The 25,928-nt window shown below is 38.6% G+C and overlaps 1 protein-coding gene across 14 annotated transcripts in view; it reads right to left on the bottom strand.

Annotated features, from left to right (window-relative positions):
• The window catches only part of SYNE2 (spectrin repeat containing nuclear envelope protein 2), a 345,027-nt gene that overhangs the window by 159,204 nt on the left and 159,895 nt on the right, over window positions 1-25,928 (bottom strand). For all 14 annotated transcript variants that reach the window (XM_045060037.1, XM_045060046.1, XM_045060047.1 and 11 more), the window contains 12 exons: window positions 24,771-24,971; window positions 24,255-24,426; window positions 23,554-23,666; window positions 21,549-21,751; window positions 20,754-20,873; window positions 20,365-20,656; window positions 19,039-19,190; window positions 17,161-17,470; window positions 15,475-15,639; window positions 12,183-12,524; window positions 3,064-3,219; window positions 1,904-2,169 (listed from right to left, as the gene is read on the bottom strand). In XM_045060037.1, the coding sequence (XP_044915972.1) occupies window positions 1,904-2,169; window positions 3,064-3,219; window positions 12,183-12,524; window positions 15,475-15,639; window positions 17,161-17,470; window positions 19,039-19,190; window positions 20,365-20,656; window positions 20,754-20,873; window positions 21,549-21,751; window positions 23,554-23,666; window positions 24,255-24,426; window positions 24,771-24,971 (2,492 nt within the window). The remainder of the gene's footprint in view (window positions 1-1,903; window positions 2,170-3,063; window positions 3,220-12,182; window positions 12,525-15,474; window positions 15,640-17,160; window positions 17,471-19,038; window positions 19,191-20,364; window positions 20,657-20,753; window positions 20,874-21,548; window positions 21,752-23,553; window positions 23,667-24,254; window positions 24,427-24,770; window positions 24,972-25,928) is intronic.

The raw sequence follows: 25,928 nt of genomic DNA, 5'->3' as shown, positions 1-25,928 counted from the left end.
CGGGAGTTTGAGCCCCGCGTCGGGCTCTGGGCTGATGGCTCAGAGCCTGGAGCCTGCTTCCGATTCTGTGTCTCCCTCTCTCTCTGCCCCTCCCCCGTTCATGCTCTGTCTCTCTCTGTCCCAAAAATAAATAAATGTTGAAAAAAAAAATTTTTAAATAAAATCAAAATCAGGACCTTGTTTAGTGTGGCTTTCAGTTAGAGTGTAACAATACAGAAAACTCACCTATAGAATAAGTATCGTAAAAATGCAGAACCACAGGAAGGGAGTGAAGAGGGAAGGGAACGATATATATGCAAAAGGACTTGGTAACTGTAAAGCACTCGCACAAAGGTGAGTCTAAGCCTAAGAAATTATCACAATGTCCAACCACTTTGTTACCATTTTACCGACAATAATGAATAAGAAAGTATAATCAGTCTCGTCCTTTGAATATAAAATTGTTTCCTCAAAGCGATATCACTGAAAGTAAACCCCATTTAGGCAAAAGTACAAAATCAAACTTTTTATTTTAAAAAAAAAATGTTTTTGGGGCGCCTGGGTGGTGCAGTCAGTTAAGCGTCTGACTTCAGCCAGGTCACGATCTCGCGGTCCGTGAGTTCGAGCCCGCGTCAGGCTCTGGGCTGATGGCTCAGAGCCTGGAGCCTGTTTCCGATTCTGTGTCTCCCTCTCTCTCTGCCCCTCCCCCGTTCATGCTCTGTCTCTCTCTGTCTCAAAAATAAATAAACGTTGAAAAAAAAATTTTTTTTTTAAATAAAAAAATTAAAAAAAAAATTTTTTTTAAGTTATCCCTACAGCCAGTGTGAGGCTTGAACTCACAACCCCGAGATCAACAGTTGTTTGCTCCACTGACTGACTCAGCCAGGTGCCCGCCTCAACCTTTTTAATAACGACAAGGTATTTACACAGTAAGACTGTATCTACAAACCATTTGCTATTATCTTCAGAGCCAAAAAGAGCATATATATGTAAAAAGAAATCATTAGAATGGATATGTATTCAGTAGGTTCCGAACTATTTCGACCAATCATGCTGATACTGAACAAGTGTATACATAGAATATTTCTCTCCACCCCCATAGTTCAGAATAAAGTCTTGACAAAAAGAGTGCTGAATTCCATAGAATTTAAATCCATTTGGAAGATACTTATAGTGTGAATTAATTGTTTAGGAAATTAATTTGTAAAACATAATTTCATTATAAAATTAATATAAATAATATAAAATTTACTGCATGAAACAACAGTTTTCTTCAACGGCTTCCGTATGTAATTAATTTCCATATTGTACTGTTAAAATCATAATATCGTCTCATAGTATAAACTCTTTTTTTTTTTTTAATTTTTTTTTTTTTCAACGTTTATTTATTTTTGGGACAGAGAGAGACAGAGCATGAACGGGGGAGGGGCAGAGAGAGAGGGAGACACAGAATCGGAAACAGGCTCCAGGCTCCGAGCCATCAGCCCAGAGCCTGAAGCGGGGCTTGAACTCGCGGACCGGGAGATCGTGACCTGGCTGAAGTCGGACGCTTAACCGACTGCGCCACCCAGGCGCCCCTGAACTCTTAAAACCCTGGGCCTGTCCAAGGTAGTGCAGCCTATCTGTGCTTGAACAAAAAGAATGCAAGACCTAAATTGTTTCCTTTTTTTTAAATGTTTATTTTTGAGTGAGTGAGTGAGAAAGAGAGAGAGAGAGAGAGAGAGACAGAGAGAGAATGAGCAGGGGAAGAGCAGAGTCAGAGGGAGACACAGAATCCCAAGCAGGCTCCAGGCTCTGAGCTGTCAGCACTGAGCCCCATGTGGGACCTGAACCCACCAACTGTGAAATCACGAACTGAGCCGAAGTCGGACCCTTAACTGACTGAGCCACCCAGGTGCCCCGAGTCCTAAATTCTTATACTTACACTTTTAGACTTTCCTTTTCTGTCAACAAGGCTTTCACTGAGGATTCAATGGCAGCAAGGCGATCCTGAAAATCCTTAAGGAAACAATATTGGCTTTCTTTATTTTTCTTCAAAGTAATAAGTGCCTGAAGCAGATTGTCCAAATAGTTCACTGAATACCCTGCGTTGTGAAGAACCAAGGCACTTGTTTCTGCTTTATTGAGATACTCAGTTTGTTCCAGTGGTTCAATGGCTGATTTCTTTGCGTCCAACTGGGCATATAATTCCTAAAAATAAGTCATGGAAATTAGTAAATATAAATTCACTCCCTCACTCACTCATTAATTTCCTTCCTTCCAGTAACATTATATCCCAAGGATATGTTTTAAAAATTTCATTTGCATACAGAGAAACCAAGGTGCTGAAAGATTAAAAGACTTTTTTTTCCCACTGGAATCATGTTAAAATCTAGACTGAAATTGAGTTGTCTTAGCATTTAATAACAATTAGATCTTCCTATTGTGTTAAAAGGTTCTGTAGTGTCTAAAGGAAGATTTCTCTCTTTTTGTTCCAGGTTGTTCTACATTTGTAGACACTCTGTTTATATACATCCTTTATATATGATACTTTTTTTTTAATTCACATACATCACCCTTCCTTCCTGTTTGAAATACATGCTTACAGTCATGTAAACTTAGCTAAAATTGTAGGGGTCATTTTTTTTTTTTTTAAACATGGCCATGTATTGGATTTTTAGACTATATACCTATAAGTACATAAATATATAAACATAGCTAGGTAAACACCGCTGTAAAAAAAACAAAGAAGTACCCCGTAATGTTGATAATTAGGAAAAATAAAATAAATTTATCAGAATCTGAAGAATACATACGACTAAGAACAGAAGTGAGAAGTCAGAATCTCCAAATAGTGTTACTGAATAAGTTTTTAGGAACTTCGTGAAAAAGACTAATGCTCATTAAACCTTCCACTTTTTAAATGGAAAGATTTATACAACTTACTGATTAGTACATAATTATATAGTTACCAAATTGATCATCAGGCAAAGGTTAAATAAGACTTTTCATTCTGTACAAGCAAGTTTCTGGTAATTAAAATATATTGTATTGCACTGGATAAATGATGCAATCATGTTGTCAATGTTTTTCTTGTTTCCATACCTCTATCTCTTTTAATTGTTCATTTCTTAACACGACATCTAATTCTAAAGGTTGATTTTGCAGCTCATTGACTTTATGCTCATCGTCAGTGTTTTTCATGCTTTCTTGAACATTGAGAGAAAGTTGTTTTGACAAAACCATTTCCACAGCTGAATTCTGAAAACATAAAAAGATTAATTGCCGAATGGTCTACCTTCCAAATAAATAATTTTTCCTTTTCTTGGTGAAAACATTCTAGTTCCTTCTATTTACTCAGATTAACGGCTTTCAAAAAGTACATTTGGGGCACTATCAAAGATGATTTTCTTCATGCAATATTTAATGCCGACATTGATATCCCAAGGAAAAAGTTTTTTGAAAAGACAGGATAGGATCTATAATTATATCACAAGGTAAAATCTAGTCTTAAAACAGATATGGAAAAAACAAAAATTCTAAAATCTATACTTAGTATTCACTGTGATGCCAGAGGGCAGGACAAGTAACAGGCATTCAGTGTTACCTATTGGTAGTTGAAAATGGTAAGTGGATAGATGGAAGGAACACCCAGATTGCATGATATTAACAACGGATTATGGCTTAAACAATGAATAGTAAGAATTCCAACCTGGGTAAGGCAGAACGGGTTATACAGGTAGTAATTTAAAAGCTGTACCAACTGGATTTTCTCATAGGATACACAGAGATGGCATCTGCATTCATTTATTTGTTCTTTTCACAAATATTTGTTGAGTATTTACGCGTACCAGGTACCATGACTGTCATTTTAAGAGATTTCCATTATTTTGCTAGGGTATTAGTTTTTATTTTCAGGTTACTTTATAAATGAAGTACCATTTGATTGTGCCGTATACTTTCACGTCAGTAAGGTCTGCATTAGTAAGTCTGTGAAGAGAATGTGTCCACATCCCCAAACAAGGTAGAAATTGTTATTGTAAAAGTACCGCCTAGATAGCAATGTAAAATGTTAAGCGAAAGGGAAACTGGGTAAGAGATCTACGAAACCTTTCTGTACCCTCTCTGCAACATTTCCATCAATGTAAGACGGTTGTAAAGTTAAAAGATTATTTAAATAAAACAGATGCTTTATGTGTCCGGAGCTTCACCAAAACTAACTGGTAAGAAAATTCAGCTGACCAGGGTGACTGGTTTTGATTAGTTGGCACTTAGCACCAGTTACTTCTTTCAAGAGGCTAACAAATGATTACAATGATTTCGAAAACTTCTTCCATTCCCAACAATTTATTCATGCAAACTATAGTTAAAAACCTACAGGGAAGACAGCATCTCAGGAGGAAAGATTCAGGAAGGCTACGAGAGGGAAAGAGAAAGGTGCCACACCACAGGTTCCATCAGCCCATGGGCACTCCTTGCCGTGAGCCACAACCACGGGAGGTGGACGCCTGCCTCCCACCTGTTACTCCCACAAGTCCACCCAGAACAAGAGCGTCTGAGGTAAAGGCTGAGATATTAGACCCTAGGAAAACTTTATGTATTATTAACCATCTAAGAATTCAGAGCTCTTGGTCTGTCTTACCTCATAAACCAGTGACTTGAGGACTAGCAACAATCAGCCATTTGTAATCTATCTTTGGTGGCCAGAGAGAGCATTCTGAAAAACCTGAAATCACCCCTAAACACCATTTGTCTACTATCCCCAAAAGCCATGTTTCGACCTTGGCAGAACATCCAACGGAATCCCTCAAACGAACGTTTCAAATTTAAAAGGTAACATTCTCTTGCTCATGCCCAGAGAGGCTGGAACACAGACTCAAGGTCCTGATTGGCTCATGGGAAGATTCTTTTGGAATCAGTCATCTCTGCTCATCATCCTTTACTGTATTTTATTTTGATTTGGCAGGCTCACTTGAACAACTTTCTTTTAAATAGAAGATATTTCAAACATAGTTAGAAGAACAAAATATGACCTACAGTCATTAATCGTGATACAGATATAAGTAATGTAATCTTCCATACCACAAATACAATCAAATATAATTGAAAGCCCAGTCCTCATCCTTCTTTCATCTCTTCCTTCCCAGAGATAACCACTATTTTGAAATATACACATACATTTTCAAAAGTATGTATTTAAGTCATCTCTCTGTCCAACGTGGGGCTCTAACTCATGACCCTGAGATCAAGAGTCACGTGCTCTATGAACAGAGCCAACCAGGCATCCACACACACACAGTTTTATACTTTTATTATATATGTCATTCATACAGTATTGTCTTATGTATTTTAATTCTTATAAAACTGGAATTATGTATTATCATTTTATAGCTTTTCCATTCAACAGTATGCTTGGGGATGTATTCATGGTGACAGAGAAAAATCTAATACAGTCATTTTACCTTTTATCTGTTCTACTGTCTGCATGAACATGACTTATTTATCTGTCAGGCTACTGTGAACATAATATTGTTTCCGGTTTTTCTTACTACAAATATATTGCTCTGACACACACTTTTGTGTCAGTCTTCTTGCACATTTGTGTGACTTTCTTTGGGATGTTTTCCTAGGACTAAAATTACTCCTTTTAAGTAATGGATAGCTATTGATTTGTTCTCCAAACTGAATTACAGTTTTGATTCCCACCAGCATGGTAAAAGAATTTGTATTTTCCCTAATCCTCTCTGATATTTGATGCTAACAGACTTTAATTTCTGCCAATATAATGCATGTGAGAGTGATATCAGTATTGTTTTACTGGGTTTCTCTGACGGCTAATAAGACAGAGCTACTCACTGGGCACCCCAGTGGTTCAGTCGGTCGAGTGTCCAACCGACTGGAGTTTGAGCCCCGCATTCGTTCTGTGCGGACAGCTCAGATCCTGCTTCGGACCCTCTGTCTCCCTCTCTCTCTGCTCCTCCCCTACTTGCTCACTCTCTCTCTCTCTCTCTCTCAAAACTAAATATAAATATACATTTTTAAAAAAAAGACTGATCTACTCTCCTAGAGGAAAACATGAGCAGTAAGCTCTTTGACATGAGCCTTAGCAATATTTTATTGGATTAGTCTTCTGAGGCAAAGGCAAAAACACTAAAACAAATGGGACTACATCAAACTAAAAGGCTTTTGCACAGGGGCACCTGAGTGGCTCAGTCAGTTGAGCGTCTGACTTTGGCTCAGGTCATGATCTCACGGTTTGTGCGAGTTCGAGTCCCACGTCAGACGCTGTGCTGGCAGCTCAGAGCCTGGAGCCTGCTTCAGAGTCTGTGTCTCCTCCTCTCTCTGCCCCTCCCCTGCTCATGCTCTGTCTCTCTCTGTCTCTCAATAATAAATAAACATGAAAAAAATAATAAAATAAAATAAAATAATTAAAAAATAAAAGGCTTTTGCACAGCAAATGAAACCATCAACAAAGCAAAAAGGAAGAAGATATTTGCAAGTCGTACACTCGTTAATGGGCTAACGGCCAAAATATGCAAAGAATTTATACAATTTACTAAAAAAAAAAAAAAAAAAACCAATCTGATTAAAAAAATGGGCAGAGGACATGAACACACATTTTTGTCCAAAGAAGACATCCAGAAGGCCAACAGGCACATGAAAGATGCTCAACGTCACTTACCACCAGGGAAATGCAAATCAAAACCACAATGAGATACCACCTCACACCTGTCAGACTGGCTATTACTAAAAAGGCAAAACATTACAAGTGTTGGTGAGAACGTGGAGAAAAGGGAACCCTCAAAAGCTACTGAGAGGAATGTAAGTTGGTTCAGTCACTATGGAAAACATTATGAACATTCTTCAAAAAATTTTAAGTAAATGTATCATATGTTCCAGCGATCCCACTTCTGGGTATTTATCTGAAGAGAACAAAAACACAAATTTGAAGAGCTATGTGTAGCCCTAGGCTCGCTACAGCATAATTTACAACAGCCAAGATATGGGAGCTGCTTAAGTGTCCCTCAGCAGATATATGGATAAAGAAAGCGTAGTGTACCTATGTAAGGAGTATCGCTCAGTCATAAAGAAGAATAAAATCTTTATAAAAGCTTCCTAAAGATAACCATCCATCATCACCACTAGAGACAAAATGAAAGGCATATCAACACAGTCTCAGGGGCTGCCTCCTTCTGTTAGCATGATGTCCACAATGTTAACATGACCCGTAAGGCACTTGTGACTCGGCCAGCCTCGCCTACCTCTCAGGCCTCACCTGTGTCGCTCTCCTCTTTCCTCCACCCTCTCGTTCATCCTTTCTAACTCCTCACGCTCTCTCTCCCATCACAAGAGGAAATTCTACTTCTTTCAAAAATGCTCCCAACATCCAGCCCTGAGCTCTGTTAATTCCAAGCCACCCTTCGGGTCTCAGTTCAAATGTTGTTTCCTTACGCAAGTTCTGACTACAGTTCGTGTCAGAATCCTTTATTATAGACGATCATGGAAATGGGTTCCTCCATTTAGTTCCTGTAATTAGGCTCTCATTAGTTACTTGATTGATGTGTGTCTCCTCCTCTAGACTAGAAGCTCAATGAGAAGAGAGACTATGCCTATTTTTGTTCACCTCTGAACCCTCACTGTCTGCTCAATAAATTTTGACTGAGTGGACGTAGAGATGAATTAATATTAGACAAAAAATAAGAGAGTTTTGTTTAGTCTTTGCTTGTTAAGATGAACCATCTGTGGATTATAAAGCAGATTACAAAGAAATTGAGGATCCGCCGATCTAGGTCTGCCAATCTAGCTGTCGTTGATCTGCTATCTGCTAGGAATGACAGAAACAGGATTTGGTGGGTTTACCGAGAGTAGAGAAAGTTCAAAATAGGCACAAGAACACAGTAAGGGGTCCACTGAGGTCAGACAGCACATTAGCATATTAGACCTCAATTAACAACCCACATAACACAGTCAATAAAATGGTGGGGTAAGCCACGAAGCATCAGGCTGGGTAGAGGACAGCTATGTTCTAGTCCCAGCGCTGCCAGAAAACGAATTTGGCCAATTAACATCTCTCACTTCCCTCACCTGAAACACAAGAGTTAGGCTAGAGAGTTTCTAAGGTCCCTCAGCCTAAGATTTCAGGACTTCAGAACATGCTCTCAAACACATGCTGCTCAGAGATGTCAACACCATGTACCCTATGTAGGTTACTTGGTGTCCTGTAAGGGAACAAATCTTAGATTATAAAAAATACCTTTAGAGTAAGAAGCAAGATTTACATACGGGCCAAAAAGAGGCAAAGTAATACGCTTTGAAGACAGAGTCGGCATATGGCCCAACTACGTGTTCCATTTCAAAAATTTTTTTTTTTACTGTGTTATCAGGATAAACAATACCCCAAATAGACATCATTTACCCCAGGATTGAAAACTGTTTATCCAGTGAGTGGTTTTCCTTCTCACGCTAGTACGGACTCCACTGTATTTCTGGGGGCTCACCCACAGCTGGATACCTTTGTCTGTATCTGTGACCATCTACTTTCCAGAATTTCTCTGGATGCTTCTTAAACACTGAAATTATAAATGCTCAGAAATTTTTGAAAAGAACAAAAAACCAACTCAGACATACTGACAATTATACCTAATGACAAGGAATTTAAAGAAGTAATTATAGACAAAAAGTTTTTTGAGGGAGCAATTATGTCATGCAGGTTGACATGTGGAAGGGAGAGGGGCAGGGAAGAACACTTAATACCAGTTAATATGTAATGTTACTTTATGAGTTTTTAGAATAATAACAAACCCAGAATGTATTACTTTCCTGTTTTTCCTCTTTATCATTTCCCTTTATGGACATCTAAAATCTTAAAAGATTAGTCAGTCTTCACTTTTTATCATACCCTGAGATTTGTTACTTTACTTCACCTACATGGGGGGGGGGGGGGGGATGGAAGGCAGTTTTGTCTTTTCATATTCAAAAACTCTTAGAAATTCATCTCTATAAAAATATCCAGTAAGATATTTGATCATAAGCACCCCTACCCTTCAGTCTGTATAATTTCTCTTGCCTCCAGCTTTGCCTTAATATTTTAACTTTTTTTTGATGTTTATTTTGAGAGAGAGACAGAGCGTGAGTGGGGGAGGCACAGAGAGAGAAGGAGACACAGAATCTGAAGCAGGCTCCAGGCTCTGAGCCGTCAGCACTGAGCCCGACGCGGGGCTCAAACTCACAACCTTTGAAATCATGACCTGAGCCGAAGTCAGACGCTTAACCGACTGAGCCACTCAGGCGCCCCAATTAATATTTTTAGATATTAAAGAAAAAGTCAGCCAAAGGTCCAGATCTAAGTTATCCTCTAAATTTCACCTAAAATGAAATTCTTAGCAATGCATTCAAATATAAACATGCTATAATGGCAATTTTTGAAAAGTGCAATCATACTTTCAACAAAACTCCAAGATCACATGAAATTTACTAAAGAAAAAAGTAGAAGAAAATAAAAACTTCCTAAAAATTCTTCTGGAGACGATTTTAAATAATCTGATAAAAGCCCTTCCAAATTCCAAAAAGGCACGTGAAGTGAGCATTAATTAGATATTTAATTAGTGTTATATTTTAAGCTGTGACAACTGTATGCCCATATTCTAGCAGAATGACTAGTACAAAAGAGGCCTCAATGGATGTTTTTAATGAATTAAGTGCTTGTTTTCACTACCACAAGAGTTTCTGATTAATTACATTTATAATTCAGTAAATTGTGCTTTTATGTGCTCTATGCACTCAGTATATAGAGATTCCTGCTTAAGTAATTTACCCTCATCTTATATGTGTCTATACATGTTTTGATCACTTTTACTAGCTGTTCAACGTTAAAATTGTTCTGGGTCTTACATGGTCTACTGTTACACAGAAAAAAGTAAATACAGCCAGTACTTAGAGTGGAGAAAATAAGAAGCACACATTCAGAGGGGAAAAAAAAAAAAAAAAGATTCATGTTACAAAAGAGTAAAAAGTAATCATGATAAAATATTACTAGAGAATTAAAACCAGTTTCCTCTATCCTAGACCTGTGAAAATTATTTGAAAACTTAAGTACCTCTGTAATGGTTTTGACTTTAAAAATAGCTTATCTTGGGGAGCCTGGGTGACTCAGTCAGGTAAGCGTCTGACTTCAGCTCAGGTCATGACCTCGTGGTTTGCAAGTTCGAGTCCCGCATGGGGCTCTCTGCTGTCAGCACAGAGCCCTCTTTGGATCTTCTGTCCTCTCTCTCTGCCCCTCCCTCACTTGCTCATGTGCACACACTCTCTCTCTCCCTCTCTATCTCTCTCTCTTTCAAAAATAAATAAACATTAAAAAAATAGCTTATTTCCTCCTTCACAAACACATGAATCTTCTGACCATATGCAAGACATCACAAATTAAATAAAAATTTATATTAGAATATATTTGTCTTACATGATTCAATGGAAAAAAACATCTTAATGAAGCATCATAAATTATAAATAACTCATCATTCAAGATTAAGTAAAAGCTTAATAAATTATAAAAGTTCTGATTATTGGATTATGATCTTTAGTTTTCAATACTCTACTGAATTTTGGGTGCTCACAGCCAAAATGGGTCTGAGAAGCTAATTTTAAAAGTTATTAAGCAATTCCCTTTAGCAACATCATGCATTAGGATAGAAAACACTCAGCTATATATATTTTTTTACTTATCTACTGCTCTTTAAATACCATTAAGAGTTTCTTTTATACATACAACTCAAGAGTCGCATGCACGGGCCCTTCATTCTTTAAGACATTTTCCTTAACCTTGTCTGACATGACAAGTGGGATTTAGTAAGTCCTCCTCATGGCCAGAGAGATGCTCTATTGGCATTTAACCCTGTTTTACACATTTCTAGAGATTGCTCTCTGGTTCCTATAATTTTCCATGCATTTCTGTTTTAAGAAGACAACAGAGGGGTGCCTGGGTGGCGCAGTCGGTTAAGCGTCCAACTTCAGCCAGGTCACGATCTCGCGGTCCGTGAGTTTGAGCCCTGCGTCAGGCTCTGGGCTGATGGCTCGGAGCCTGGAGCCTGTTTCCGATTCTGTGTCTCCCTCTCTCTCTGACCCTCCCTCGTTCATGCTCTGTCTCTCTCTGTCCCAAAAATAAAATAAAATAAAATAAAATAAAAAAAAGAAGACAACAGAAGGGGTGCCTGGGTGGCTCTGTTGGTTAATAGTCCAACTTTGGCTCAGGTCATGATCTCACAGCTCGTGAGTTCGAGCCCTGCGTTGGGCTCTGTGCTGACCGCTTACAGCCTGGAGCCTGCTTCAGAGTCTATGTCTCCCTTTCTCTCTGCCCTCTCCCCCATTCACTCTCTGTCTTTGGTCTCTCAAAAATAAACGTTAAAAAAAAACTTAAGAAGACAACAGAAGCGTACGCTCTTTTCATCGCTGTTGATCGCGTACTCCATAAAAAGCTGATGAGGACTCAAGCCTGAATGGTCTGATCTTTGCTATGGTCCCACTGGACCCTGGATTGTGAGAGGCTGCCTAACAGGAAGATGCTTTCAAATACAGTATACTGGATGGTTCTTTGTGCCTTTTCCATTTCAATCTCTAACCTATGAGAAAGAACTTTAAGAGCCACAGGAAAATGTACCCATTTGGTTTAGAAAGAAAACAAAACAACATTCTTCTTTCTTCTCCCCCGGGGAAATTAGGAGGCTGAATGTTGATGTTCTCACACCAAACGATCTGACAACATTTAAAAATGCATTTGCAGTAGAGGGTTAACATGAGAAGAAAAAGAAAGGAACCTATCCTTTCAAACAGTCTCTGATTTCATTATAAAATCAACCAAAAAAAAAAAAAAAATGGGGCTCTTGGATTTTTTTTTCCCTCAGAAAATGGGTAGAACACATTTTCTTTTCTTTTGCCTTTTCTAATTTGCCTTTGTGCTCTTGACCCAAGAAACGGTATCTGATTACATATCAGAGAGAATAATCAACCCAAGTTGATGACTGACATTTTAACAGACTAAACAGTAATATTGCACCACCGAAATCCTGAACAGTTTTCTAAGGGCTCTTTTTACAAGTGGGCATCATAAATAGCCAGCACATTGAGGGTTTAATTATGAAATCAGAAGGCTTGATTCACTACCCTCTTTTCAGAGCCCAACACCTCTTCTTTCTCAGACGCGATGTCTTAGAGAGGCAATCACAAGCCCTTACCTTGTTTATTTCCCAATCTTGCTCCAATTTTTCCAGTACAGCTGAGTCCTGAGTGGACTCCTGCACATCACAAGTGACCTCCTCCTCTCTGCCTGGCAGACTAAACTTTTCTTTCTGTTCTGTTGAGCGTTTTGATTGGAGAATGCTATGAAGACAATTTTCTGTCTCCTGCTTAGCAGATTCAAGTCGGTTTTCCAAATCCTTTTGTTTACACTTAAGTGATTTTATATCATCTTTAATAATCTTCTGTCCCACTGAAGATGTATTTTTCTTGATGGATTTTGCTAAAGCTAAAATCTTCTCCAATGTGCCATCTTGTAAACTGAGTCTATTCTCTAGTTCCTGTAAGTGGAGAAAAGATGATCACACAAAGTATTTCCATTGTCACAAGAGTTCATTGACTTTTGGAAATCGCAGAGTATTCTTCTCCAGCAGTGGAAAGTATAATAAATTTACCAATTCATATCACAAAGAAAAAACTTTGGGCAAGATTTAAACCACTGTAGCATCCCAGATCAAAACCTCCAACAGACTGTATAAGATACTAAAAAGTCTATAAGAAGTAACAAAGAAAATTTCATAACACAGTTCCCAGAACATTGGAGGCAGTCAACATATATTTGTTAAGTATGTATTTTGTTCAAGATACAGCCTTTTTACACAAAATACTAAATAATAAGGGCTTACTTTGTGCAAAGCATTGAAAAAAATAGAAGAATCATTTAGAATGTGCCCACATGAATCTAGTGTTAATATTTAAAATTCAGAGCAAAACTTTAATCAGTCTATCCAATGCAATATCTTACATATAGCAGGAACCCAAATAATATTTACTAAATGCATGAACAAATCAGGCTAATTTGAGAACTCAAGACTCAAATGGAATTTGAGGTACTATAGCAGTTACTGATGTTACTATTGAAATAGAGTTAAGACTTAAAGTTGCTAAGTGAACTAGATAGTATTTATTAGTCACTATCCTAATAGACTACACAGTATTCACTCATTCATTCATTTATTCATTCATTCATTCAACCAGCAGCAAATATTATCATGGTAGGCTTTTTAAAAATTGTCCTTTATGTTTTAAGTAATGTCTACACCCAATGTGGGGCTCGAACTCACAACCCTGAGATCAAGAGTTGCACACTCTACCAACCAAGCCAGCCAGGCGCCCCTATCATGATAGGTTTTGAAGTTGCATAGATGAGTAAAATTCAGTCCCATCAGGTTCCTATAATCTAGTGAGAGACACAGAAGTAAACAGACAATTGTATTAGAATGTGAAAAGATCTATGCTAACAAATACACACAGGTCCAGACTGCATTTTAGAAAGATCTGGCGCGGCCAAGGGGATGTTGCAATAGACAGGGTGACAAGTGCAGGCAGAGAGCCCACTCACAAGTCGAATGCAGGGGTCTGTTTGCTGAGGGTCTGCCCTAAGGAGGCAATAACGGGGGTCTTGGGGAAGTAACAAACTGTACAGATATTCCAGAGATGAAAGAGACAACATTTGGTGTCTGACTAGATTGAGGGATCTGGGAAAGCGTGGATAGCCAGGATTCTGACTTGAACCTTGGAGAGATGGGAGAAATATTCAGAGTCAGAGAATACGGAAGAAAAAGCAGGCCTATTGGTTGGGAGCTGGGAGACGGAGAAAGGGAAGTTGCTGCGTTATTTTCCGGACCTGCTGAACCACAGGTAACTGCACAATATCCCAGTGGAGTTTGTCCACTGGGGTCAGAAGACCGGAATTGTAGCCCCTACTCTGTCATTTAACCTGATGACCCTGGAAGTCCCTCATCTCTCCAGAACCCAGCTTATCTAGTGTAAAGTGTGGGGTCTGAACTTGATGGCCTCTGAGATTCCTTCTGTCTATATCAGAGGTTCTATGTTAATTTTGTAGCAGGAGCCTGAGCTGGGCTCATGTCTGACACTTTCCTCGGTATCCGTGGAACCCAGACAGTGCCTTGGATATGACTGAGCCCTGAATATTGTCAAATGATCACTGTTAAAAAGGGAAGCAGCCCTGTCACACTATCAGGCCATGGAGGAGAAGGCTTGTGTGATTCCCAGATCCCTAAAAGAAAGAGATGAGAAATTCCCACACTAAGGCCACCAGCGCTGCTCTGAGACTCACCCCATGAAATCTCCAGTTAAGGAGCTGTTAAAGAAAGAGCCGCTTTACTTTGTTTTCTTCTAGAAGTCACCTTGCAGGCCTGCTTGTTGGCAAAGCAGAGAGTGAGAATCCAAGGAACATGTTTTGAGGACGAGGGTAAAGCATGTGTGATCCTCACTGTATGAGGGTAGGTGCTGTTGGACTGTGGGAGGGGATTTTGGAAGCCTTACATCTGGAGACTGCTCTAATTTACGGCATGAGTATATAGGTTAATAAGGCACAAATTCTGTAACTCCCATCTGCCCCTGATAAAGAATGCGAAACTGAAGCATTTCCCTCCTGGTCATGCTGCATACTACGCATCCTTTGACTAGTCAGTATCTGCTGGGGTCACATGTGGGGTCTAAAACAAAGATCTCCAGGAGGTACAGACTGGTCACGGGTGGAACTGTCTCTGAGGCTCCAGAGTGCAGGGAAATGTTTAAGTCAAATTATAAATGGATTTGGTCACTAAAGAAGAACATCCCGGGGGCGCCTGGGTGGCTCAGTCAATTGAGCATCCGACTTCGGCTTAATTCATAATCTCGCAACTTGTGAGTTCGAGCCCCGCATCGGGCTCTGTGCTGATGGCTCGGAGCCTGGAGCCTGCTTCGGGTTCTGGGTCTCCTTCTCTCTCTGCCCCTCCCCCGCTTGTGCTCTGTCTTTCTCTATCAAAAATAAATAAAATATTAAGAAAAAAAAAAGAAGAGGGGCGCCTGGGTGGCGCAGTCGGTTAAGCGTCCGACTTCAGCCAGGTCACGATCTCACGGTCCGTTGAGTTCGAGCCCTGCGTCAGGCTCTGGGCTGATGGCTCGGAGCCTGGAGCCTGTTTCCGATTCTGTGTCTCCCTCTCTCTCTCTACCCCTCCCCCGTTCATGCTCTGTCTCTCTCTGTCCCAAAAAAATAAATAAATAAACATTGAAAAAAAAATTTTTTTTAAATAAAAATAAAAACAAAAAAAAAAGAAAAAAAAAAAAAGAAGAACATCCCCATTTTCTATGACTGGCCAGACCTTTAATTACTTTTAACTATCTGAATAACAACTGGATTTCTGACCAAAGACACTGATTTGTTCATCGTAATTAATATTGATTTTGTTTTCATGTCCATCATGTCTGGACACTGTTTAATACCTGCAGTTTCTGCAGTTTTTCCTCAGTTGCTATTTGATCCAAAGGCTTATCAGAAAAACTGGCAAGTTCCTTGGAGAGATTGTCCAATGTAGTATTCAGGTCTGCGACGCAAACCTGGTATGAGTGGTGTTCTTGAACGTGACCTTCCAATTTTTGCACGGAACCCTAAAAACAAAACCATTGACAATTCACCAATTATGTCTCTGAATTTCCTCCCTCAGAAAATAATTAAATTGTTCATACACACTTATTTTATGAAGTTTCATCTGGAAACAGGAGTAGGGCCATATAAATTGTCCAGAGTTCTTAAGTAAAGTTTTAGTATTTGAGATATTTCCATGTAAAATCTCCTCCTCCCCACCCCCCACAAATGGCTTATTGAAATCACATGCTTCTTGGCCTTCATTTCATTCCTAAGGACAATTTACTTCTCAAGAGGTTTACAAAATGTAAAGGCTTCAAATTATATCATCAAATCACAAACATCCATAATAAAGCAGCTCCCTTAATTATCCTTCTTAGTAAAATCAAATACCCACAGTTGTAAATGAGACTATATGAGATCAGCCTAACCTCAGATTCCTCTCCTAAGAATTCAAGTCCAACATTGTGTCTTAGGAAAAAGGAATCCTAACTCGAGAACAAACCCATCTTCAGGCCTGCTTCCTGGAATAAGAAAATAAGGCGGCCACACCTCATCAGAAAAGTAGCAATTATTAAACTAAATAATTTATAGCCAAGTAGGTATCTCTTTACCCCTGCACACGTCCTGCAATCTGTATAAGCAAGACTTCTTACCCACATAATCCTTATATTGATCTAACTTCCCATATGCAAAGAATTACAGACAATTCTCTTATGAGAATACATTCCCTTGTGACAAGCTGACATTTATCTCTTAACTCTTTTACTGCAGACCACTCAAGGGAGGGAAACTGGTAAGGTTTATACAGAATAATGAATATACAGCTGACCTTAAACAACATGAATTTGAACTATATGGATCCACTTATCACAGAGCTAGTACAGTACTGTAAATGTATTTCCTCTTATGAGTTTCTTAATAACATTTTCTTTTCCCTAACTTACTACATTATAAGTAATATATGTTTTAGGTAATATATAATATACAAGTCATATATTAATATAGATATATAATACATATACAAAATATGTGTTAATCAACTGTTTATGTTATCTCTAAGGCTTCCTGTCAACAGTAGGCTATTAGCAGTTAAGTTTGGTGGGAGTAAAAAGTTATATGCAAATATTCAACTGTGGGGGGCGCTCAGCATCCCTAGCCCCCCACTTTGTTCATGGGTCACCTGTAAACTATTCCAATGAATAGATGATGGATGAAGGGATGGATAGGTAGATGCATGGATAACTTCAACATCATCACCTTCAGAGAGATACTTAAATCTTAACCCTTCTGGCCCTTGAAAATAGGAACTTGGATGAGAAAAAAAATAACACAATAATCAAATAATGGCCACTGGATTTCTCTAGCAACACTGACTGGATTGAGCTCTCTACCCTTACAGAGTCAGTATTTGTATCTAAAAAGGATAAATTAAGCGTTAAAAGTTTTTGATTTACCAGAACAAAAAATGGTTCCATATACAAATTTGACATACTTGTGCATAATTATGACAATCATTAAAAAACTCATTTTGACCATTTCACCTGTAGCTGCTGTAGAAGACTTTCGTGTAGATGCTTTATCTCCAGCCAAGGCTCTTCACTGAAGTTGGGATTTTTAGTGCATTCTAAGAGGTAACTTCCTTGAGATTTTAACTCTTTTAGCAAGGATGTCAAATCTTGCGCTTTCTGGAGGAATTTCTTATAAATTTTTAACTGAGCTTTCTTCTCCTGCAAACCGTGCTGCAGAGCAAAGCCCACTTCTTGTTTCTTTTTCAGTTCTGTGAGCATTAATCTCAGATCCTCCTTACTTTGCAAATACTTCTCTCCTTCTAGTAGAAGCTTTTCTTGATGGCTAAGTTGTACAAAACATTTTAGAAATGACACTTAGGAAATTGGAATGCTTCTTGCATATTATAGTATAACATACATTACAATAAAAAGCATTAAAATAACACTAATATAAATTATTCCCAATGACTCTTTTGGCAATATAGCATTCTAAATAGCACTAAGGTTAGCTCAGAAACCAAATCAGAAATTATTTGCAGCATTCCTAAAAAAATAGATTTTTGTCACATAATTTGACCTGAGAACAAACACTTAATAATTTAGATTCTAAACCATTCCAGTTTTTGCAGCCGCTCTGGAAAACAGTGTGGAGGTTCCTCAAAAAATTAAAAATGGACCTACCCTATGACCCAGCAATAGCACTGCTAGGAATTTACCCAAGGGATACAGGAGTACTGATGCATAGGGCCACTTGTACCCCAATATTTATAGCAGCACTCTCAACAATAGCCAAATTATGGAAAGAGCCTAAATGTCCATCAACTGATGAATGGATAAAGAAATTGTGGTTTATATACACAATGGAGTACTACGTGCCAATGAGAAAGAACGAAATATGGCCCTTTGTAGCAACGTGGATGGGACTGGAGAGTGTTATGCTAAGTGAAATAAGCCATACAGAGAAAGACAGATACCATATGTTTTCACTCTTATGTGGATCCTGAGAAACTTAACAGAAACCCATGGGGGAGGGGAAGAAAAAAAAAGAAAAGAAAAAAAGGAGGTTAGAGTGGGTGAGAGCCAAAGCATAAGAGACTCTTAAAACCTGAGAACAAACTGAGGGCTGATGGGGGGGTGGGAGGGAGGGGAGGCTGGGTGACGGGTATTGAAGAGGGCATCTTTTGGGATGAGCACTGGGTGTTGTATGGAAACCAATTTGACAATAAATTTCATATATTAAAAAAATAAATAAACCATTCCAGTTTTTATTGTGCTTAAATATAATTATGTTATCTTATATTTTTCTTGCTCATATAAGTAAAACAAAGAATCATTCAGTATATTAACCAACTAACTAGTTTATGCTTAAATTTAGTTTTGATCTGCTTGTCTTCCTAGAAAAGATCTAAAATTCACATCTCCACTAAAGAGTAAACATATTATTTAACATGTGATATGAATTAAGAATTTTCATCAGAATTACATCCACTGAATTCGGACATTTATAATGTTTACACACTTAAGACTCTCTTGGAATATATATATTTAAAGGCGTAATTATTCTACAGTAATACCATGCTGACTCTGAAATTGTCTGGGGGAAGGGGGTTTTGGTAAGAAGCAGAGCGTTGAAAGTAGAATGGGAGACAATGCTAATTTGTTACCGAGAGCTCCATGGGTTGATGAACCAGCCAAAGTAAACACTGTCACAGAGTTATGACAGCATGTGCTTCCTATCTGATCCCGAGAAATATTCATCTTCATTTCTGCCTCTGACATTGTGAATGCCCCTGACATTACTGCCTTTCTCTCCAACAGATATTATATCCAAACCCAGGAGGCAGACAAAACATACTTGTTATGGCTTCACCGGGCAATGAAAAGGCATGAAAGTGAAGGCATGTCCTTTACCTTAGATACGTGTTGGCTAAATGGAGTGTGTTGTCCCACTGGTTCTTGATATCAGTAAGGGTCTTTGGAGCCAATGGAGCCTTGCTGCTCTCAGCCTGACTCATGATGGTCTGTATTTTAGCGTCCCCTTCAGGCTTTAGTAAAATGATTTCCTGAAGTAAAGAAAGATCTTAGAATCTCATTTGCATTACTTAGAGGAAGTACATATGATACCTTTTTATTTATAAACATTCTATTTAGATTCCAATTGCAGAGTAGATTTCAGAAATACCTTTTCATTTTTTACGTTGCCCAAAAGATAATGATACCTCCTTACATTATACAGAATTGGTTCTCCCTAAGTATTTGTCAGATTGCCCTTGCTGCATTCCTGCTCTCCTCTTGATTTTCAACTGCCTTCAAATAAGTTATATGCCCAAAAGACCCTGGAAAATCCTTCTTTCTATCCACTGAATTATTTAAGGAAACAACCTGAACAAGACATTTTTACACACCCAAAATGAGACTTAGGGCTTCCCACAGGAAAAGGCAGTGCCCCATGTCAACTCTTGTCTCTCCACTACAACATAATTCATTCCCATTCCCTGGTCTTCTCTCCCTCCTTTGCTCTAACCATCATGTTCCTCCCTTCTTGGAAATACTACTCCAGATTCACCTCCCCTGGAAAATCTTTCACGTACAATCCCAAATGATTCCAATTACTCCAGTAAGCCTTACCAACTCTTACAGCTCACTATTCAGAACCATTTCTTCCTGTAATAATGCTTCGATTGTTATTTCAATCCTTCTGGGTTCCTTTTAAGCACATGGGCTTCTGTCCCCTGCATTTGTAACTACCAAAGCCTATTGAATCTCTCCTTAGATAAAAAGTGGGCTTAGAGGAGCTTGGGAGTTCCTTGCCCTCTGCAACCCCCTCGGCATGTCATAACCTTTATAAACTACGCAATGTACTCGATATCTAATAACCTTTTGAGCCATACATATTTGCTCTGAAGAAGAGTTCCTCTCCAGCCCCGCCTTGACATTGCGGATATGTCTTTGTACTGACATAAATTCTTTTTATATCCTAGCAAACTCCCACCTGCCACAGCTCCATACGTACTGCCCTTAGAAAGAGAGAATACACCTTCTCTCTTCTGTCTGCCTTAAAATAATTTTAGATCCATCATAGCTCTTCTCTCTTGTAAGCTCAGTCATCTGAATGTCCTCAGCCATTCCACAGTAATCCTATTTTCCATTAAGAAACAAATCTTTGCAGTTTTCCTGTAAATCTTTTAAAAATTAGAGTTCATTCTGACCTCCGAAATTTAGTTTCCACAGTTATACCTTTATTTTTTGGATTCTTTCCTCAAGTGGCATTTTGCCTTCAGATGAATTCAAAACCATAAGGGACTCTTTAATCCCTGCTATCCAATGAATTACATCATGTGCAAGATCATTAAAGCTCTGGTCCTCTGTAGGAGGTAACTTATCCTCTTCATCAATTTCACATAATTGTCTCAAAAATGTCTGGTATCTATCAATCAAATGTGTTGATTCCATCATTATTTCTTCTTCTTCAGTAAGCCCATATTCCTTCAAAGAATTGTTCAGCTGGGCCATAGATTCAAATTGTTCCCTGAAAATTCCAAACATCATCGAAAGTTTAGAGGAGCCACAATACCATGTAAGAAACCATGTTGGCAGAAAATATATTCATACAGGATTAGCTATACCTTTTTCTAGCTACAGCTTCGCAAAATAGCTCAGTTTTCTCTCCTGGTTTTTCCAGTTCTTTCCATTTCTCTTCTTGACTGGTCAACCATGTGCTCAGATTTCTGTGGTCATCCTGGAGACTAACAGAATATTACATACGTTAGAATATAAAATAAACAAAAAGTGTCTCTATGAAGAGAAGGTTGGCATGGATTTTGTAAACCAGGCTTTTACTACATTTTTTTTTTTATTCTTTGGTGAAGAATTAATTCGCAACATTAAAATCTGAACAACAGTAGCCTGTATTATAGTAGGATTCTATAGGGGCGCCTGGGTGGCTCAGTCGGTTGAGCGTCCGACTTCGGCTCAGGTCATGATCTCACGGTCCATGAGTTCCAACCCCGCGTCGGGCTGTGTGCTGACAGCTCAGAGCCTGGAGCCTGTTTCAGATTCTGTGTCTCCCTCTCTCTCTGACCCTCCCCTGTTCATGCTCTGTCTCTGTCTCAAAAATAAATAAATGTTAAAAAAATATATATACAGTAGGATTCTATAAAGCAACGAGCTACGCAAACATATCACAAAGAACAGGAAACAAAACATTTTTTGGACTCTCCCCTGAACTACTGCCAATTAGATAATTTGAAGAATTCTCTCAACTTCTATCTTCCTAGGGTCAAACTTAGATTTGAAAACGTATATTTTATTTGTGAAATTTGTGTGTATTGTACATCCCCATGCTAGCTGTACTGATGCGCAAAACGTGTAAAGAGATCATTAGAAACATATGTTATTTAGCTATCACCTTTACTTCCTACCTCAGTAGCTGTTGCAAGCAGGCATTCAGCTCCTTTGCTCGTGCCTGGCAAATGGACTCCATTTTTTCTAATTCAATTTCTTGATTTATAATCCAACTGTGAAGCTCCTTAACATGTGCTTTGGGCAGATGCTTCTTCACATGACTTAGTACAGTTCCCACCTGCTGTGTTTTACTGCCTCTTCCTTCAAGAGTTAAGAAATCCTTAAGGAAGACAGAAAGTCAGTGATGCTCTACTGGCAAGCTGAAGTGTGGTCTCTACCACCCCTGTAGCGCTTTTCCAAGCTGGTACGTAGACATGTCACCTTTCTAACATCCTATACGAAAGAAAAGCTACGGAGATATGGCTAGCGCCAATGGCAAATGACCAAAAGATAATTTACATTAGTTGTCGAATGTGTGTCTGCATCTGACTTGCTGGATATGACATCAAGCAAAATAATGCTTGTTCATGAAAGTCAGTAGGAGTAAGACTGGGGAAGCTGTATTTTTCTTTCCCGACTCTGCTCAGCTTCTAAATACTTGCTCCCCTCGGGTAATCAACATGTAAAACTACACAGACTATTCTCTATTTAACTCTATCCAAATAAGAATTTTATTTCAATGTTTGTGTTTCAAGGTTTGAGCATCATTTGTTAAGGCCATGCGACGGACAAAGTTAAAGGCAACAACAACGACAAAAAAGTCAGGACTTAAACTAAAAAAGAAGAAAGGCAATTCTACCAATAAAGAACAGTATCAGCAAAGTAAAGAATCAAACAAGGAATACTTAGTGCCACTCATAAGCTTGAGAGCATGACTCATCATCAAACTACAGTACTAGACAGTCTTCAGTCAGAGAAAGACAAATATCATACGATTTCACTCATATGTGGAATTTAAGACACAAAACAGACGCATATAAAGGCAGGGAAGGAAAAATAATATAAAAACAGGGAGTTAAACCATAAGAGACTCTTAAATACAGAGAACAAACTGAAGGTTGCTGGAGGGGTGTTGTGTGGGGGAATGGGCTAAATGGGTGGTGGGCATTAAGGAGGACACTTGTTGGGATGAGCACTGGGTGTTATAAGTTAAATGATGAATCACTAAATCCTACTCCTGAAATCATTATTATACCATATGTTAATTAACTTGGATTTAAATTAAAAGAATAAAAATAAATAAAATCATACAAATAGTGCTTAAAAAACAAAAGGCTAACCCTCCCTAAAAGTACTAGACAATCTAGCCTAAAGCGATGAAGATTTAAGGTGCCATATGCATTTTAAATGCTTGCTTGCACATTACCTTTTATTCCAAGCTGCCCTCCACTACCCTCCGACCAGCTACATGAAAGTCCAAATGAGACTGTTAAAAGAAATGTTACTCAGAAAAAACTTAACAGAAAGTCAAGAGACCTCTCTCAAGAAAGTAAAGAGACTTTGGGGCTCCTGGGTGGCTCAGTTGGTTAAGCGTTCGACTCTTGATTTGGGCTCATGATCTCGCGGTTTGTGAGTTTGAGCGCGGCATTGGGCTTTGAGCTGACAGTGGGAAGCCTACTTGAGAGTCTGAGTCTCTCTCTCTCTCTCTCTCTCTCTCTCCCAACCCCAAAATAAATAAGTAAATACTAAAAAAAAAAAAAAAAAAAAAAGAAAAAAAAAGAAAAAGAAAACCAACACTTAAAAAACAAAAGGAAAAGTAAAGGGACATCCAAGTCCACATTAGGCAAAGCCTTTATTTTGTATGAAATATGATTTTACCAAAACCGGATTCACCAGTACACCCTGTTAAACAGCATCTTAGAATAGGTGTGAAAACAGAAATTGCTTAAAGTGCCTTGCACCCTGACCCCATAAATATGGAGTTTCAAAAATTTGGGAAAAAGTCGGTTATTTGGAAACATTATCTCTATGTAGAGAAATGAGCAAGTCAAAGTAATTATTATTTTATCTAGTTAAATACAGTTCTATGCCTCTAGTATGTTAGCTTTGATAAATTTTGATTAAAATTTACATATATCTTACAGAAAGTTTTTGCAGCTTTTCTTCCACACTCTTTTTTGTTTCTGATGATTCAAAACACTCCTTAAGGTTCATTTTAATGTTGCCAAACCAGTCATTAAAGTTCTTGCACTGATCTGTAGGAAAAAACAAAAGAAGCTATATCCATTCAAGGAAGACTTTAGACCCCTTGTGAAAGTGAGAGGCTTTGAAACTCGCTTCACATAACGTGGGTACAACAAGTCATTGTGTAAGGTGGTAATAAGTTGAAGCCCAATTTTGAGGTTAATAGATTTCTCAAAAGTAATTGTGGTATATTTTCTATACCCGACCTCCTTTCCAAGCACACAGTACCCCCACAGACACTCGCAGGGACAGCATGCTCACAGGCACATCGCCAGACTCACTCACCACAGTGAGCAGGTGGAATGTGAGGATGTTGGTGACCTTCCTTCATGAAATAAAGATTTGGGACTTGAAAGAAATAGATGTTATATGATAGGCGTATAGATCAGTGAGTGCTTCCCCCCCAAAAGATTTATGTGAGTAAATCCTAAATAAATAAGTACATAAATAAATCCTTTTCCTTAAATAGAATCTCTGCAACCATCTCTCAGTGAAGTTTAGATAAGCCTTCATGTTCGCAATATTTATTCATACTTCAAGATTCCCAGAAAAAACAGTAATGCGCTCACCATTCAATAACTCACTATTCAATAACTTACCATTCAATAACTTAGAAAAGTGATCTTGCAAAACACTTTTTTTGGTATTAAATAAATCACTGACACTTTCATATTGCTTTTTTAATTCAGAGAGTTCAGGAGTCAGACAACCTATTTGATTCTCCAGTAACATCATACTGTGCTTTTGCTGTAGGATTTGCTGTTGTATCTCCTAAATACATAAACAAACAACCATTAAGTCTCAAAATGCGTTCAATTTACACATAGTAGAATAGATCTCCATTGTTTTTGTAAAAATCTAGATGATTTTTCTGTTGAGTGGATTCGCTTTATCTTAGCCGGTAAATGTATACTGCAACACAAATTAACATCAAATAATTACTGCCCTCAAAGCAATTCAACTAAATGAACGCAAATTGTTTTTCTGAGGTTTTTTCCCCCAACTTTCATTTTTTTGAATAGTTACTACTTTTCATTAACTTCAAGAGGCCAAAGTCATCAGAAATAAGCGTGAAAATAAACCTGAACCACAGAAGAGAAGCAGGTGGGACATACCTCTAGTTTAGTAAAGATCTCTAAGCTGTCGGAAGGAGACAGGGCTTTTAACAGGGACTCAGTCATTCCGATCTGAGTCTTGGCTTGGTCGAGATCCTCCCTCAGCTCAGCTGTATGGCCACTGAGCGCAGAGCAGGTGGAGTCTCCTGTTAAATGCATTTTTACATTTTCTATCTTGTTTAAAACAGAGGACTCCATGACCTGAAATCAGGATATATATGAAGTCAAATTAACAAATTTATTTCACTAGATTTTAAGACAACTGCACTGCTAGAGAATGAGTTGAGACGTTGAATTAATTCCTCATTGTTCTACATCACTGATACAATTTAAATTGTTTCAAAAAGAATAACATGAAAAACTGAGATTGACATTCTGTCTTTGTTCTAAAAAACTAATTTGTGGGCTGGGGGGTGGGAATGTGCCTGGATGGCTCAGTCGGTTAAGCGTCTGACTCTTGATATCGGCTCAGGTCATGATCTCACGGTTCATGAGTTCAAGCCCCAAGTGGGGATATACTCTCCCTCACTCCGCCCCTCCCTCGCTTGCTCTCTCTCTCTCAAATAAATAAATGAACTTTAAAAATAAACTAATTTGAAAATCCTACCCCCCCCAAAGCAAGTTTCATCTAGCATAACAATTGAGGTACCATCTCATGGCACTCATTTGAAAATGTATTAAAACATACAGAAAAATTGGGACGCCTGGATGACTCAGTAGGTTGAGCGTCTGACTTCGGCTCAGGTCATGATCTTACGGTTTGTAGTTCGGGTCCCACGTAGGCTCTGTGCTGACGGCTCAGAGCCTGGAACCTGCTTCCGATTCTATGTCTCCCTCTCTCTCTGCCCCTCCCCTGGTCATGCTCTGTCTCACTCTCTCTCTCTCAAAAATAAACATTAAAAAAAACAGAAAAATTAAATAGCCAGCATTTATCGAGCATTTATTATGTACACAACAGCACTGTGGTAAGCACTTGATGGACAAAATTCAGGCTTTAGAATGTTGAGTAACTTGACTTGCCCGAGATCATAAAGCTAGCTGATGACAGAGCCGGGACCTCACCCAGAAAGTCTGACTCCAGAGCTCATACTCAGCCACCATGTCCTCTACCTAAATAAAAATTGTAACAAATCTCTTCACACAACAGAAAATCACACT

Source organism: Felis catus, chromosome B3 (genome assembly GCF_018350175.1).
Source record: "Felis catus isolate Fca126 chromosome B3, F.catus_Fca126_mat1.0, whole genome shotgun sequence".
Classification (NCBI taxonomy): Eukaryota; Metazoa; Chordata; class Mammalia; order Carnivora; family Felidae; genus Felis; species Felis catus.
Note: the sequence above shows the minus strand (reverse complement) of the source record. Positions and strands in the feature narration are given on the sequence as shown.